This window comes from Xylocopa sonorina, chromosome 4, assembly GCF_050948175.1.
Source record: "Xylocopa sonorina isolate GNS202 chromosome 4, iyXylSono1_principal, whole genome shotgun sequence".
Taxonomy (NCBI): domain Eukaryota; kingdom Metazoa; phylum Arthropoda; class Insecta; order Hymenoptera; family Apidae; genus Xylocopa; species Xylocopa sonorina.
The window spans coordinates 14954573-14973163 of record NC_135196.1 but is presented as its reverse complement, the minus strand read 5'-3'; the positions used below and the strand labels follow the sequence as shown (position 1 = coordinate 14973163).

Genomic DNA, 18591 nt, shown 5'->3' with positions numbered 1-18591 from the left:
ACAAAGTTCCACCACTTGACCAAACAGATACTCATGCACGAAGAGATCACTATCCATTCGTGACAGAGGATTGTGCGATTTGTACTACTTCTTTACACGTTGATTACAACAATAGTCGCACACAATCATTCTCCGATAGATATTCGATTGTTTTGATCGTGGTTACAGTCATAGAACTTCATATTGTAGATGGGAAGTCTTCTCTTTCTTTCCACCATTTATATCCGTTCAAACAATCGCGTCTATCTTAAATATACTAGTCTAATCAAATTTATTGTAGAATGTTTTCCTTTTTCTAAAATCATACGAATATTTAATATAAATTTTCAGATTTCTTTAAACGATCGTTTATAACTTGAACAAAATTTCTCTCTCATGATATACCTTTTAAATAAGCACCTCTCCCTCTTTCTTTTATAGACGTAAATTTTCCGCTTGCTTGTTGGGAAAGTTTCTTCAGTCTATGAAGAAAATTCCACAAAAAATCATTTGAAGTTGAGAAAATGCGAAAGTTATTGAAGTTTATATCGTGTACAGAATATACGTGATATAATGTCAAAACAATGTGTTAAAAATTAACGCTTATATTTGAACCAAAGAATTAAAAAGACATATATATTAATATATAACAATCTAGTGAACGTACTTTGCTCTGATAAAGTGAAATTTTATTTTGTTGGAGTAGTAAAATTCATCGAAAAATGGTATGTCTGTATTCAGTTACATTAATTATTATAACTTTTTTAGCTGTTCAATTATAATTGCCAATTAGTACAATAATAAAAGAATTTTAAATCACTTGCCATCGATAAGTTCAAGCGACGCAGGATAATGTTGTAATCAACCTAGGTTGATTACGAAATACTTATTTCGCGTATTATGGTTTTCCACAATAAACAATTAACCGTTACAAGGTTAAAATCTGTATAATCTTTGAAACATTATAAAGTTGAAATATATATGCAAGCGGAGTGCGCATTCAAATTTATAATTTGGAAGTTATGGATTTGCAAGGGATCCAAGGCCTCTCAGCACCGCATTTTATTTCCCAATCATAATACAATTCATCTGTTCCTACCGTATGCACTTTCCAATTCTACAGCGATACGCAATGTATGATACGCACGTTAAAGATCGAGAGCGAAAGAGGACAAAATGAAATAGCTACAATGAAGGTCTTACCGATAATTCTGAAACAACCGGCTTCTATATAAAATACCCACGTCTCTTATTTCTGATGATCTGTCTCGTACGCAAGACCATGATGTACGGTCTTCCGTTATTGCAATTTTTTATTTTAAATTGCCTCCTGGCAATAACGATATGTAGATCCAACAATAGGGTAAACATTGTACACCAAACCGTAAGTATATGCGTGTTGCGCGCGCGATTACGCAAAACACATGTACATTAGATGGAAAATCAAATATATTATATATTGTATATTTATCGAATAGCCTGAATTGATCAACGCACACGGCTACCAGTCAGAAATTCACAATGTAATTACGGATGACGGTTATATTTTGGAAATTCATAGACTCCCATACGGTCTCTCTAATTGCAACAGTAATTTTGCAAATGCAAAGCGGCCAATTTTAATTCAACATGGTTTGACGGGCAGTTCTGCGGACTGGGTCCTAATGGGACCAAAGAGAGGATTAGGTAATTATATATTTTGCCGTTTTTTTTATTCACTTATTAATTTAAAAACGCGTTTACCTAATTTATTTTTTCTTAATTTTTAAATATATTAATGCGAACATAACGTTAATATGGAATGTGAACAGAAAATAGATTAACTAAAGAAAATAAATTTAAAGGAATGAAATAGAAAAATAAAAAGAACAGTAAAAACGATGACAATAAACGTGGTACAAAATGGTACACCCTGTGCTCTCTTTTGACGATTTATATAATTAACTTTCGTTTTAGAATGATTTACAATGTAAATTAAAGTTTACCTGTTAATTTAGAAAGTTATAATGTTTTTAGCATACATACTAGCGAATGCAGGGTACGATGTATGGCTTGGAAATAACAGAGGTAATATTTATTCGAGAAATCATCGCTTTATGCAATCCACTGATCGACATTTTTGGAACTTTAGGTATGATGAATATTTGCGGATTTGCATGTTCTTCATGTTTCTTATCTTTCTTTTCTTTACGGCTCTTTTTTATGTATTATACATCCTCGAAAATATTATAATTTATACTTAAACATTATTTCAAATGTGATAACTATATATACTTATATATAACAAAATTAATTTTTTTCTTTACTTTATAGTTATCACGAACTCGGTACTTATGACCTTCCAGCAACGATCGATTACATACTCGAGCAAACGAATTGCAACCAACTTTTTTATATAGGTCATTCTCAAGGTGTCACACAGTTTTTAGTATTGATGTCACAAAGGCCCACATACAACAAAAAAATTAAGTTAATGATTGGCCTTGCACCTGCAGCCTTCACCGGCAACATACGCGGTCCGATTACAAAACTTGCTAAATTAACATACTTTGCTGTAGTAAGTTACATAGGAATATGTACATAAAACAGCCGAATATAACAGAATTAAATCAGACAATTGCATTTATATATATTTTAATAATCATTTTGTGAAATTTTTGTTACATTGCGCAGTGGATAGGTGAAACGTTCGGTTATCCTGAATTACGCTCACGTTCTACTTGGGAAAAATTCGTATCGAACATACTTTGTCAAGATAGGACACAACTTTTGTGCAACAACATCATATTCCTGGTTACTGGTTTCAATCAATCGAATTCGAGTGCGGTAAAAATTTAATGACTATAGTTTAATTTTTGCCAAGTTAGACGAATATAGCTTTGTTCCGCCTAATATATTTTTCAAACTTTTATTCGTTAACTTAATAGGCGGATTTATCAATGATTAGGAATCATATCCCCGCTGGTGCTTCTTGGAAGCAAGTCGTTCATTTTGGACAAGGATATATACATCCAGGTAAATAATTAAATTATTAAATGTAGTAATAATGCATACCTCTCAACTATGAAAAATAATGAAAAATTTTAGGCCGCTTTAGACAATTCGACTATGGTAATAGCATGAAAAATTATTACGCCTACAATTCTTCAGAACCACCAGATTACAATTTAAACAAAATAATTACGCCAATTGCATTCTTCAGCAGTGACACCGATTTGCTTGTAACGAAAACGGTAGTAGTGTAATGAACAGTCGTACGAAACATAGTATTAAATTTGTTAGTCTAATACTGTATGTATGATAAATCGTACAGTATTATTTAAATAAAAAATCTATTACACTATTAACATTTAAATAAAAATTAATAAGTTTTGTTTTCCTTTCAGGACTTGGATCTTTTGAAAAGTAAACTCGATAATATTGTGTTTCATGAAGTAGTACCTACAAAATATTTCAGTCATTATGATTTTCTATGGGGAGAATCTTCAGTGTCGATCATATTTGAACCTATATTAAAATTATTGACTCTTTATACATAAGTTATAATAGATTATATTAATTTCGTTATTATGTTATTCAATATAATATAATTGCTATGAAACGTAGTATTACTTTTAACGTAATTTTTGCCTTCAAAAATAATGGGAAAATATTACAAACGTAAGATAATTGAAAATTTTAACGATTATTTAACATATAGGGAAGCGTATTAAAAATAGATATAATAATATTTAATGAAAATGTAAATAAACATGTTGATTGTAAAGCTATCATTATTTAAAGCTTTTGAGAACTCAAGTATTGTATTATACTAGAAAAGTAAAAGTTAACAATGCAGAGTTTCCAAATGCTATTGTATTAAAATTTATTTATACAGTACATATATCAGACAACTAATAATATTTAGATAGACGCAAAACAAGTTAAAAATTTGTAAAAATCCTATTAATAATTATTAACGTTATCATATATAACATTTCAATATAATTCAAGAAACGTAATTATCAATTCATTGTTGTCATTACTTAACGTCGCTATATCATTGGCATAACAAATTATACAACTGTTTTAATTTCTCTTTCAGTTACTTATTACAAAACTCGATAAATGAATTTATACATCTATATTAATATCTATCTGATTTTCTTTTTTGTTTCATTATGAAGAAAGCGCATTACATAGAATTTCATTCTGTTTCGATTAAATACAACTATAATATATGCAATTATTCGACCAGTTTGTCATAAAAACAAGATGCGCTACGCAAAAATTTTATTCTGCCTCGGTGATTATGTAATAATTGTACAATTTATTAATATAATATCATTTTATATAATTTTAATGTAATTGTATATTTTTAATTTCAATCAACTGTATGACTCATACTTTTTGAAATTTTTACTTATTATTAATAATATTACATCAGTATACAAACTCGATTTTTGACCAAATGCGATTTCAAAATCGAGTTTCAAATAACAATGCATAAATTGTAAAATTCCTTTTATATATATGTGATCTAAGATAACAGGCATCTTCATTTCACTTTGAGCGCTATCTATAACAGTAGAGTATTTAAATAATATATAACTTTAGTTCTATTTCTTCATTTCAATAGTTTTTACTTAAAGCAGAAGCCATTTTTAATACATAATTTCTTTAATTATACTTTTGGAACTGTCATGTGGAACATATTTTTCGACACACGAAAATTTGAGAATATTTTGTTCCTAAATGAAATACTGACAAAATAATTAAAAATTAATTGTATAGGTAACATAAAAAAATTTAAGAAACAGAAGTACAGTTGGTAAGTTTTTGTCACATTCAAATGTTGCAATGATAACTTTCAACATCACTGCAATGAAAAACAATGTGCATTTGGATAGCAGTAACAAAATAATAACAGCAATAAAAATATTAATAATATGATATGAAATAAATTACATGTTTAGTTACAAATGTGGAATATTAAAAGTATACATATATATTCATTATATATATTTATAGAAATGAAACAATATAAAACAAAGTATACAATTGTCATTTTAGGTATGCATAAATATATATACATTTAGTATACAGGGCGAGGCACTTAAAACGAAATTATGGAATAATGTTTTTTAATGGTAACAGACAAACCTCGTTACTATGAAAGATATTAGTATTCTTGTATTATACTTGAGAAAACAAAATACAAATTATGAAAATGAAACTTTTTTGTTTATCATATATGTAACCAGTGATGTTAATTAAAATTAATTGATTCCTGTTGTGTAAACAGATTAAATCAGCTTTTATCTTACATACAATGTTGATCTCAAAAAGATATGAATACATACTTATTTAACTGTCATACTATTTATAACTTTTTGCTTTTTAGATCTTCATTATGTGTGTGATATGTATCATTTCTACATGAGTAAATATTTGTTCTTAAACAAGTTTGATTATTCATAAACATAATAATATATATTTTGTATGCTTATAGTAAAGAATAAATAAAATATTCAAAGTCATCAGATCATTCGAGCAGTCAGAAAGAGCAACCTCAACGTTATGATTTCAATAAAGCAATAGTTCCTTGTTTATAAAAAGAAATGCTTTTGTAACATATTATCTTGGTAATATATTTCGAGTTATATTCACAAAATTATACTTGTTCAAGTATTTTATTATAATTATTTACAGTAATAAAAAATAATTAGTAATTTAATATAGGTATATATATAGTAACTGAAACTCATGTAAATAGTAAAGAAATTCGATCCAAAATTTCCACTTTAAAAATAATAAAGCTATACTATTTACACATAATTGTGATTATAGTTGTACAAAGAAAAAATTAATCGTTTTAATCAAATTGAACATTTTTCGGAAGTTAAAGTTTAGAGGCCTGGTTTCCTAACTATTGCATTCTTTATTAAAAAAATATACATATACCATTAAGATATTTTAGTTAAAATTCATTATAATATTATATCTTCCTTTTTTTTTTTTAATTACTTGAATTGTTTTTTCATTATATAATATAACTTTTATAAATGAAAATTTAAGTTAATATCTACTGTACATAAATCAACATATAAAACACATTCAATACTTATTAAGCATTATTATACTGTAAAGAATTGATTTTTGAGTTACAAATATATATAATATAAAAGGAATCATTACAAGCAACCATATAATTTATACAAAAGTATTCCTTCACAATTTAAGCTTTCAAGGTAAATATAATAAGAATAGTGGTATTTTCCAAAAGAAATATTCAATCAAAATTTTTTGATTTTACTATACAATGAATTTTAAAGTAGTGAAAACATGTTTAGATTCACTGTGTGTACTCATTTTAAACAAATTTGTGACTTTATTTTTAACAAAGAAAGAAGTTAAACGATATACTCAGAAATGAGAGTAATTCGTATATTATTGTTTAAAACATAAAATTTGTATTTCAATTAATTTAAATCGACTCAAGAATTGTATTTGAAATTTGCAAGAGTCAAAATGTCTCACTCTGCATAATATAGTATACATATCCGGCATGGTAAAATTCAAGGAAAATTACTAATTTTGTATAAAACTGCTTTTACATAACGTGTTTTGGCAATTTCATTTTCGTGTGTGTCCTTATTATTAAATTTATTACAGGCTATCCTAATTTTTATGTCAAACCTTCATAATTTTCTATATCTTCTTTTTTAATAAGATTTTTTAACTGTTTTTTATACATGCAGTAATCACAGGAACGGACAACTGTTAGCAGTGAATAATTTTGGCATAATTTCGAAATAACTGATGATCATATCTTTGTAACTTATTAATCTTTCCATTAAATATAAGTATCAGGGCAAAATTACACAAAATCAAAATGTGTATTATTTATTTCAAATGTTTCCGACTCGGTAAATATGTACTTAATCTTGTTTATTAAACTTATCTATGAGGAAAAGATATTGACAAAGCTAATAGTATAAAAAATATGTTTCAGTATTTTCGCAATTACACGCTGGGTGAGGTTTATACGAGATACAAAAAACATATGGCAGTGGAAAACCTTCATTCCATATCCATGTAAGTGGTTTACCATTCACAGTAAAATCAAACTACTTAAAATACGAAAGAAATATTTATCATTTTGTGTAATTTTACTCTTTTAAAAGAACAAATCTTTGTTACTTCCATAAATTAGATAATGTTTAATACTTTGTGTTAGACTAAGAATTTGAGTAAATTTAATCAAGAAAAACTTGGCGATACTTTGCTTGCAAAAAACATTTTACAGCAAAATTATTTACTGCATAACCTTTACGTCCTTGAAACATAAATAAAAACATTTGACAAGAATTTATAATACTTTATATATCGTGATGTAATTAAGATTTTCCTTTTTTTCTTTCTTCTTTCATATACATCGCAATTAACAATTTTCTTTTAGAATGTTTTACTAATATATCATATTTGTTAAACAGTTAGTATAAAAACAAAGAAAAATGTAGAAAAAAGTAATCTTTTTAGAAATGTTATACTCACGTTCGTTATATTCTTGTTTAAATGTAATTAATTTATAATATACAGTAACTTTTGCGTAAACAGATATTAGTTCGTTAGAAATATTTTGTTACTATTCTTTTTCTTTTTAGTGAATACGTTCATGCAAGCGATATAGTGAATCGTACAATGCTCGTAAGTATTAATAGAACGACTGCACAACGGAATGACATATTATCTATGAGATTAATCGAAGCAGTCAGGTACATTTTCCGTTTTAATTCATTCCTCTTCTAAAAATAGCTGAAAATAATACCCATTAATACGCATAAATTGCAGCACCATGTGAAAGAAGAGTTCAACACGATTGTATATAATATGTGGCGCAAATTAAATACATTTTTCCTCTCAATGCTTAATACAAGGATTTTTGTAAACTTCAACGTTGTTACAGATTTCAAATCTCTTGCAATCTACAAAATGTATATTCACTATTGATTAGAGGCAATCTCGTAATATTAAACAAGCCTTATTTAGCTTAATTTAATGGAAGGCAAAACATTTGCTTCAAAAGTCCTTTCTTTGGACTTTCGTCTTCCTCATCATCGTAATTGTGTTCCTCATAGTTACTAATGATCTCATTGTTATTGCTAGAGCCGTACATAACGTCTGTGATACTTAGAGAACTGGAGCACATCGGACTTTCGTATCGGAATGGAAAAGGTGGCGATAACCGATATTCAGTATAATTATTGTCGTTCTCATTCTCTTCAGAATATGTCATTAAGAAAACATTGTTGTGATAACCTCGATTTCTTGAGTTGATATTCAATAGGGGATCGATACGAAGCTTTGCAAGCTTGTCCTGCAATTCGTACATGTAACACGATTGTAATTGTTGCTGATTTTGATTGTGACGCGGCACAATAACGAGTGGTTCTTGTCACACGCAGTCTTCAAGAGACATAAGTAATGGATTCACATATTCGAAGCCTTCAAATTCGCTTTGATCAATTTTGTCGATCACTCTCCTGTAAAATATTTCATGTTAAAAGTTTATTTTATTAATTTACTTTGTGGTTATCATTAAAGGAATATCCTAAAATCGAAAAAATCAAGAAATTCAATTTCTTCCTTTTTTCTTATAATGCATAACTTGAAAATGATCGTTTATATGGACTTGCAAAACAAGCTCAAATATACATCATTACATGTACAAATAGAACTTACGGATCATCCGGTGTTAAATGAACTGGTTCATCTGTAAATTCTGGTGGGAAGTTTGCTAAGTCACGGTCAGAATCTAATCTTGGTTTATATGGTGGTGTCACTTGCTTTTGTTCCAACTAAAAAATTAAGAATAATGTTCAACGTCCATGATACATTTCTTATATGATTAATATCTTATTTTATATGGCTGATGAGACATATATATATATATATATATGGATATAATCCGAGCTCAACATTAAATCAATGATGCGAAACGTTAAAGGACGTAATCTTAGCCAGTATACTTTTAAGTAACAAGAATTACCATCTCCCAATCTATCGCTTTGAAAAATGGATGGGCAACGATATCAAGGAAACCAGTTGGCCTCTTGCCGCAACCTAATCTTTCATTTGGATCTTTACAAAGGAAACCTTTAAGCACTGATGCTGCTTTAACTGACAATGACCTTGGTATACGAATAGTTTTTTGTAAAATAACTTGGAAGAGATAATCTTCAGTGTTTTGATCTGGATTTTCTGACGCGCCCGCAATATCAAACGGGCTGCGACCTGCAAGCATTTCATATAAAAGTACACCAAGCGCCCACCAATCTACGGAGAAACTATAATCTTCACCCCGCAATATTTCAGGCGCTATATAATTTGGAGTGCCACAAAATGTAGCGGTTGTGTCGCCCTCTCGAACACCTTCTTTGCACATTCCATAATCAGTCAATTTCACGTGTCCCTCATGGTCAAGTAATACATTATCCAGTTTTAAATCTCTGTAGATTATACCTATATAAACAAAATTATGTGTTAATTCGTGAGTCGAAGGAGATAACTGTTCTTATTATCAACCAAAACTCTACTATTTTTTCTTTTTAGGAAACATCTTCAATCCGCACAACTTATTCTTTATAATCCCCTGTGCGCAGTTCCCAATATTTGGTAATATATTCCAATTTGTATATTCCATTAAAAACATTTGTTTTACCTTTTTCATGTAAAAAATTTAAGGCGAGACTGATTTCAGCTGCGTAAAATCGGGCATGCTCTTCCGGAAGACGACGTTGTCTCTGCATATGGAACATTAAATCACCACCGCGAACGAATTCAATCACGAAGAATAAACGAGAAGGTGTCTGAAAGCATGAGTGAAGTCCCACGAGGAAAGGATGATTCGAGGCGGTTTCAAATACGTGCTTTTCCGTTTGAACCCAATCGATATCTTCATCGTCTGTTACTAAGGCTTTCTTGATTACTTTCATCGCGTAAATCCTCTTTGTACGCTTCAATTCTACCATCAAAACTTTCGCGTAGGAACCACGACCGATTACCCTAATCAGTTCGAAATCGTTTAATGAATATTGCCTCTGCATATCATTCGAATTATCCGCATCGTTTAACGTATCCAGCGACAATTCCTCTCTTTCTTCACTTCCAGTTCCTGTAGATAAACGTCGCTTAGCTTTTTCAAGTTCTGAGTACTTAAACATTGAATGTTCTTACGATTGCGTGAATGCTCCTCGACAATCGACGACTCTGAGATCTCATCCTCGAGATGAGCTACCGGGCTGCATTGAACAGAATCAAGCTGTTGTTGATCGCCGTTCCTGTCGATCGTCTGTGATTCTGTGCTTTGTATCTGTTGTTGTTGCTGTTGCTGTACACTCAGGCATGGCTTGCGCACCACCTTGTGACACTTTTTGTGCACCAGTAGCTTGCATTGGATGCACTTGAATCCCTGCCGACCTAGTCCCCAAATCCGGTCCTGGCAGAACGCGCAAAATGCTCGCTACGAAAGTTATAAAAAAATTATTTGCAAAAATGTCACTCGTTACTTTTAAAATACAACTCGAATATCGTATGAAATCTTAAGGATATGGAACTAACCCGACCGAAACATTCAATTACTATTTATAACTTCCTGCTAAAAAAATAAAAATAACTAATTTTTATTTACATTAACTAACACTCAACGGTTCTGCTAGGACGTACATGCCCCTCTCAAATAAGTGGAACTTATGTACCTAAATCTGAAAAATTGGCACAAAGTTTTTCTACGGATATATACATGGTCTAATACTATCGATTGTTACAAAAAGGGCAAAATAAATACAGAATACAAAAAGGTCAGGTCAAAAGAATTAAAAATGCAACAGACAATTTAACAATAGATATTTCCTCTGTTTGTATCGGAATTTTAAAATCATCATATCTATATTTCATTGCCTGAACTGTTGGCCTTAGTAAGAATTCTAGCTTCTTCCAGAGATAAATTACGTATTCTAAAAAGATTATAACGTCTAATATGATAGATTAACAGAAGTATGTTACTCATTACAAAAATTTAAATACCACTTTCTATGAAATAATAACTTTTACTAGCTATTCGTTACTGAAAATAATAATATAACACAGGCATACATCATTCTCATTCTTAATTATTCAAGGGGAGGATATCACTATTAAAATTTATATTCAACAGTTAAATGCACAAAACGATCATAATGTTCACTAGCCAGCAAGTTCATCTGATCAGGAATTACAATCTATCCACCATGATGATATCTGGATCCTGGAATAGTGATGCGTAGCAAAAGGTAACACCGGTATTACCGGGCGTGATTAATGCAAATGTGTAGGAAATAATACGAAAGGATGAGCAAAAAGAAAGAAGAAGAGAAAAAAACGGGGAAAATAATAGTGAGCCAATATTGAATGAAATGATGCTTACCCGATTGAAACGTTTCGCTTGAAATATATGACCATTCACTCGGTACAGCTTCCTCCATCTACGTGCGCCGCGTCTGTAGATGCTTCCTTTGGAAAATGAAAAAACATAAATATCATGGAAGAGCCAGAAAGGTCGGCATCAAAGTCTGTCCTAATAATCTTTTAATTTCTCATTTTGTTCTTTTATTACTTCCTCGGGAATATACGGATTTGTAACATTAATAGAGACAAACAAGCGTGTCATCGATGTTACACATGCGTGCCTTTAATAACGTTTATGTCTTATCAATTACTACAACAACAACAACAACAACAATAACAAAAAAAAAAGATGCGCCACATTTAAAACTAAAATAGGAGTATATCCCCGTTGGAATACCGCACTGAAGGATCTTCAGTAAAACTGCGATTGGCCTAAATCCCTCCATACTACCCGATCGTGAAAACTATCGTATACTCTGAGCAAGGGCAGAAACACCATGCCAGAAAATTTGTAAACACGATAATCGCACGGAACCCGCGATGTTTAAAATAGAAACTATCGAAACATGGTAAAATCGTATTCTGACGCGAGTCGCTGCATTGAGTATCAGATGTATTATATATGTTTTTTAATATGTAAATGATGTAAATTAAAATAAGCGAATTAGGATAGCCGATGTTTTATGAGAACTAAAACGAATTCAGCAGAAAAAGCGAACAATTGATTAAACATTTTCCTCGCCCCTAATATGAATCGATCAAGCCAGGTTATTCGTATATCAGAAATTTAAATATATCTCTGTTCCAATAACTCGCTGGCTAGTATTATATAAATGTCGAAAATCACTAAATAACGGAAACTTCGTGTATGTTCGAGACTTGATTATTTGGCGACGAAAACTCACTGTCTTCTCCCTGACAGGGCATCCCTGGTGCAGGCGGCACATTAGGAAAAACTGTAACAAAAAACCGAACTGTTCATTTTCATATTAATTGATTATCATTTCATATTTTCTGAATATTGAACAGGAAAACGCAGAAATGGTTTCGAATTAAGATAATATGTGCCAAGCAAACAGCATCAAAAATAGAGCTATACTTTTAATTAAAAAGTTCATTTCAATTATTAGATGTTTTACCTGCATTCTAAGAATCGATAAACATGATAAGTCGAGCATGACCAACTTGACGAGATTAATGTAACATGAGTTACCGATTGTACCTAGAGTCTCTAATTTATTGTAGTGCACTCAGAACGATCAGCAATCCAGCTCTAAGGCACGGAAAGAATATCTCTTGAATATTCAATCATGCAAAATAAGCTCTTCTGTAATAAAATTAGTCCAAGGATTCACTTGTAAATTAATTAATTAATTAATTAATACGCTTGGATTATGGTTACAACGGTTAACGCGACTTGCTTCGTCACTTTTATACGATCTATAGAAAGGAAGATTTCTACTTTAGTTAGAGAGGAAGATTCTCTTCTAAAGAGGCTATTCTAAACAGCATTCAAAAACGAGAAAATTATAAAAGAGCTAAACTCAATTTTATAAACATCATGCTGCAGAATCGTAAAAAAGATTTGACATTAATTACAATATTTGAATAAATTTCTGCTACGGGCTGTAAACAATATCAAAACACTTCATGCTGAACGATTTAAAGTCACAAATTCAACTTACTATATTTAATTCACTGTAATTATATATGTAGTATAGTAATCGTTCTTTTCAATTAACTCATTTCAATTAACACACATATAACGTAAATTATAATGCCTCTTGGATGTCAAAAGCGGAAATATATGTCTTTATACAACGAAACTACCCCCTTCCTTTACTCTTCCGCTGGATTATACGCTTACGCGAGATGGTTTAATATTTCACCTGAACATAAATAAGCTTACAATCAAAATTTCTACCGTACAATTGCAAATATTATACATGTTTGTGTAAACAAACAAAATATTTAGAAACTTATCAATTAAGGTAAATTAACTGAACGCATCGCATTTTCCAATTTCGCGATTCTGTTTCATCCGTTATAAAATGTGTTTTTTAATGCTCGATAATGTATAAAAAGAAGCGTATGATTATACAGCACGTTTTAGTAAGTATCAAATTAAATGAATAAAATATTACAAACATAACTTGGATCACAAACAGTTAAATTAAACAGAAACATAGACGAGTACTAACGTAGTTCATGCATTATGTATAACGTCATCATAGCGTTATATCTGCTTCTCTGTTTGACTCTCCTTAACGCACAGCATGAATAGACAAGAAACGATATTTGGAACGTGTATATACTGCGTACGCAATGTGTCCTAGTACTCACGTCCGCCAAATTGTGTATGGAGATAATAATCTGTATTAGATATCGAAAGTCGTTACCTGCCGTGAAGTATATCCTGTACTGTTACTTTTATTTTATAACCTGATCATAAAACGCGGTCCGATAACGGATAACATTGAATTCAATTGATGCGATCATCGTTATCGCTTTTATCGGCATAGGCTATGAGTAGGCACAGAGAATAGTTGCAACGTTGATTTCAATATCCGCTGTTACATTTAGCTAAACAAACGCGGTACATTAACGAAAAAATATTAACGATCATTGGTACAACTCATTCTGGAACATTCTATTTGTAATTAAAATTTTTGCTACTTCGTATACACTTAGAGAGAAAGTATTTAAAAAAATCTACAGTAAGGATTTAAAAGAAATCTCACAATACTATATCAAGTGTCTCGATATCCAGCGAATAGTAAAATTTCCCAAAAGTTTGGAACAACGTTAAACAAAATACAACACGATGAATATATCAGAACACGTATAGGAATAGTTGAAAAGGTACAGTGATGACATAGATTAGATAAGCGCATATGTTAGCACACCGTTGTATCAAAAACACACACGTTTCTTCACGATCGATATTTAGTAATTCTATCTGAGCATTCGAATCAACTCGAATCAACTTATGATTACATTGGTACTGTAATAATAAAAAAAAAACACCTGTTCGCCTAAATAGATAACTATACAAGATGCGTGCAATATCAAATAAAAAACAAATGATAAGAAAAAATAAATAACTGCTAGTAGTAAAACAGAGCCATTCATTAATGACCGTGCTTCGTTGCAACGAAATCGGCGAAATTCTGTTCGCTTTAGCGAGGAGCCAGGTCAAGACATACCCCAGGTGATGTCGTTGAACCAAAATTGCGAGGCTCCGGTAGTATCATCGATGAGGGATGGCATGGGTGGTACAGTATCTGGTGGTGGATTACATGTTCCATGCACTCGACACGTACTGGTCCCTACAGCTCGATTAGCAGTTGCGTACATCATCTCTGGTGCGATAATCTCGTCGAGATCGACCTCGGACGTGTCATCCATGCCTTTGTCGCATAAAAGCTTCATCCTGGAGGAGGAGGAGGAGGAGGTACCAGGCTGAGCGAATATATCGTCGTGGGGACTGTTATGAGGTGAACATTCGCCTCGTAGACCGGCGATTGGTTGCTCGTACTCAGCTGAATCACTACTCGGCGACGGTGGATAAGCACTGGTGCTCGATTTAATCGGTCGATCCCTTGGTAATACTTGAATACCAGCGGAAGAGGTAGATGGACCTCCTTCAATGGCAAGAGGTATCCTACGCCCAACGGTAGCTGCAGCCGCTGCCGTCGCCGCAGAATAAGAATAGAAGGAACCACCCTGTATCATCATACTGCAGGGTGGTTCCTCCACTGCAGCACTACCAGCACCGACACTCGCCCCTGTAGAAACGGCACAGGAGGAGCTGACACCGGCGAGCTCACCTTGTACTGGCTGCACACCGTACATCCCTCCCGTTTCCGCTTGATGATACTGTTGTTGCTGTTGCTGATGCAATGCTTGATGCTGTTGTTTATCCTTCTCACGACGAGGTGATCGACCCCGATCGCTAACCGATGTTGCACTCCAATAACCCCACGCCATTTTGTAAGCAATTTACCCGTATTTATCTGAAACTTCTATCCTGGTTGCCTAATATCGTCCACCAACAGTCGTACACCACTGGCTCCCGTCTTTTGCTCGCTATTACCCCCTGACTCCCACCCCAAGTTTTCCCTACTTTCCTTCCTACGGGTATACGTGCGCACGCTCTCTCTGTTAGTCTATCTCACTTCATCCGACCTATCTTTCCCCAGATTCTCTCTCCTTCTTGCACCTTTGCGATTCTCTATCCTCGTCTTTTACCGTAGTCGGACCTCTTGCAGGAGAACCCGGCTGAGAATGCGACGAGTCAGCGCGATCGATGTTGGTTTATCGTCACTTTCGTATGTAACCTTTTTGACAATAGTGACTATTAAAAGTATAGTGACTGTTACAACCTCTCGACATGGATCGTCCTCTACCGCTAGTCTCTCCTCCGAGAGCCGTTATCATTCGCTAATGGCTTTCAGACTAATCAATGTACTTTCCCTCCTTTCTTTTGTCACGACCCGAGGTCTTCGTTTTTTCGTTTCACGTTTTTATTTCAGGTTTTCCCTTCTGTTTGTGCAGTTTTCTTTCTTCAGCAAGATTCGATAATTTATCTTCATTCGTTTTGGATTCGGTTCTGGTATAGGAAAACTTCTCGTAGCTAATCGGTCCGCGTAAGAATATCGACTGCTACCGTGAGATTCGTTAACTACTGCCGCCGCCCGGTGCGTTTTACTTTACGAAATGCGCAAACGCCGTTTAACTATAAGGCACATTCTCGAAAATAGTGCCGATTTCTTTTTAACAAACTATCCAACCCTTTCTCTTTCTTTTCTCATACATTTCGCGTACTCCTCCCACTCTCGACCTTTTAGCTTTTTCTCGTTTTCCCTCATCCCCTTTACTTTCCGTCCATTATCTTTTCCTTGTCATCTTTCTCTCCATTTGAAGTGCTTTACTTTTTTAACATTTCCCTCGCTTCTCACTTTTCTCAGTTATGTTTCCACTCTTCTTGTATGTTACAAAAAGTGGCACGTATCATTTGTCTTATGAAAAATTACACGTTTTAGTTTATCGCACAAGAACAAAAAAACACACTGTACCATTTCCTACAAATATTAACGCATTTGAAACTCCATTGCAGAAATTATTACATTATGTTATTTCACCACAGAGAATAGCACATTTTTGATTTTGCAGCACGAAATTATAATATTATGTGTTAGCGTAAGATCGCATTAAATTGTTCGCATCGGAAATTGTTAAAAATATTATTTAACGAATGATAATTTCATTTAATCTTTAAAAATTTTAATTTGTATAATTTAAGTAAAATATTTCAATATTTAACAAAATTACTAATCTTAAAAATAAATAAATACATAATTATGTATATAGCAAATATCTGTAAATATTTGATACTATTTATACACATAATATAAATGTCTAATAATATATGTATACTAATAATATATATTCTGTATTACATCAACTTAGATTATGATTACAAGTATTTTCACAAGATCATCATAAACCAAATTAAATAAAGAATATACGACTTACACTTCCATAAAAGTATAACATGTAAAATTTGTCATTCTAACTACATTTATAACACATACTTACCATGTATTGTTATTTCAGTATCCTTTTCCAATTCATAGAGACGTAGTGCTTCATCCAATTCCTGTTGAGAAGCAATTCTGCATGGATCTCCTTCATCGTCGACCCATTTCATTGTAAATTGATCTTGTCCCGCAGCACAGAATCCACATATTGTACGCATTTCTTCTCGTAGTGTATCTACCGAAATGCCAGGAGTGATATACGTAATCTGCACTTCCCTAATACAAATTTAAACCATTATCATAATCTTTTCTTTATTTAAATAATATTTAAAAATTTTAAACTTTGAGAAAAGTATTTGCATTATAAGCTAATTGACAATAAGTTTCTAAAATTCTATTACCATATCAACATTGTTATCGTTCAGTACTAAAACACAAATAAAAAATAAAAATGTTGAATTGCATAAAGTTAAAGCACTGGTGTGAAATATTTATATTTTAAACCAAACAAAACAAGAATTACACATTTTCTATTGTAAGCCTTCAATTTGTTTTCCTTTTTTTATTGTAATAAAAATATTTTATACATATGTGTGTGTGGGTAAAGAAAAGAATTTAATATTCAATTAATTAATTTCTAACTACACACTACATAATTCTTATATGGTTCAAGGTTAAAATAATTTAGACAAATTCAGGTACAATTATATAGGAATAACATAAGATCGTTCCATATATTTATATTTCTAAATTTACTTTCAACTAATTATTTTAGTTTCTATATTGAGCTACTATAGTAATTACTTACTGTAACATATTAATTAATAATTTACATACAAAATACACAGTTATAAAATTAAATTACCAAAGAATTACATATATTACCCATTATAAACAATTTTCACTCGAATATCATCATTCTCTGTTGTCTGTGTAGGCATTTTTATTTAGGATAAATGCTAATCTTCCTGCTGAAAAAAATTACATTATTATCTTGTTAAATTACATACATAAATACAATACCTATTCTAATTTATTATGTCAAATATTAAAGAAAGAGTTCAATAATCCAAATCAATATTGATAAAGATATTAATCCAGTTATGCAGTAATAAACATTTAAATCTATAATTGTTTATTTATATTTATTGTGTATAATATCAGAAAATATATTATTAACCAAACTTTCATTTTTAATTAGAATAATTGTAATTTGAATTAAATAAAAATGTATATTTCTCTAAGAAAAGGTACTTCACCAAATGTTTACAAATAATTCCTTAATTAAATCAGTTGAAATGTATAAGTTAAAAGTTTTGTCAATTCTGAAATATGTAGAACAATTGCTATGCACGAAACTTAATCTTATTTAAAATCATATTAATTTTAATGCACGTACGATTTCTGATTCACCGCGATGATTTTTCGAAAAGTGATGTAATTAATACGTCAAGTGGGATACTTTTATTTCGTTCCTTTAACGAAACAAAATAATCGTCTGAGTTTTCAAATTATTGATTATAAATAATCATATAATAAACAGAAAATTGAAAAGTACTTAACACAACGAAACGCGTTTTCACTTGGCAGTCGCCATGTTTATTAGATACATATTCTTTATAAGGTTGTGTATGCAACAGTT

At 31.5% G+C, this 18591-nt stretch overlaps 3 protein-coding genes across 7 annotated transcripts; 1 reads left to right on the top strand and 2 right to left on the bottom strand.

Annotated features, from left to right (window-relative positions):
- Positions 1-1196: 1196 nt before the first annotated feature.
- Positions 1197-3518, top strand: LOC143422854 (lipase 3). The gene is made up of 8 exons (XM_076893813.1): positions 1197-1363; positions 1458-1665; positions 1996-2110; positions 2293-2536; positions 2653-2805; positions 2907-2994; positions 3067-3212; positions 3366-3518. The coding sequence occupies exons 1-8, from the start codon at positions 1238-1240 to the stop codon at positions 3516-3518; spliced, it is 1233 nt and encodes a 410-aa protein (XP_076749928.1). The 5' UTR covers positions 1197-1237.
- Positions 3519-7915: 4397 nt separating this feature from the next.
- LOC143422858 (uncharacterized) lies at positions 7916-8353 on the bottom strand. Its single transcript, XM_076893818.1, has one exon. It carries the CDS (start codon positions 8351-8353, stop codon positions 8012-8014), a length of 342 nt encoding a protein of 113 aa, XP_076749933.1. The 3' UTR covers positions 7916-8011.
- Positions 8354-8362: 9 nt separating this feature from the next.
- On the bottom strand, positions 8363-18534 carry Apkc (protein kinase C iota type). 5 transcript variants are annotated; one of them, XM_076893804.1, is made up of 10 exons: positions 18349-18534; positions 17835-17920; positions 17008-17225; positions 12312-12362; positions 11426-11511; positions 10198-10483; positions 9683-10135; positions 9011-9483; positions 8704-8819; positions 8363-8504 (listed from the first exon to the last, which is right to left on the bottom strand). In XM_076893804.1, exons 2-10 carry the CDS (start codon positions 17888-17890, stop codon positions 8417-8419), a joined length of 1827 nt encoding a protein of 608 aa, XP_076749919.1. In that variant the 5' UTR covers positions 17891-17920; positions 18349-18534; the 3' UTR covers positions 8363-8416. The 5 variants fall into 5 exon arrangements, with proteins under 5 accessions (XP_076749919.1, XP_076749918.1, XP_076749917.1 ...); XM_076893803.1 differs by having other exon boundaries at positions 17835-17917; XM_076893802.1 differs by lacking the exons at positions 17008-17225; positions 17835-17920; positions 18349-18534 and adding an exon at positions 14613-15479.
- Between the last annotated feature and the right edge of the window lie 57 nt (positions 18535-18591).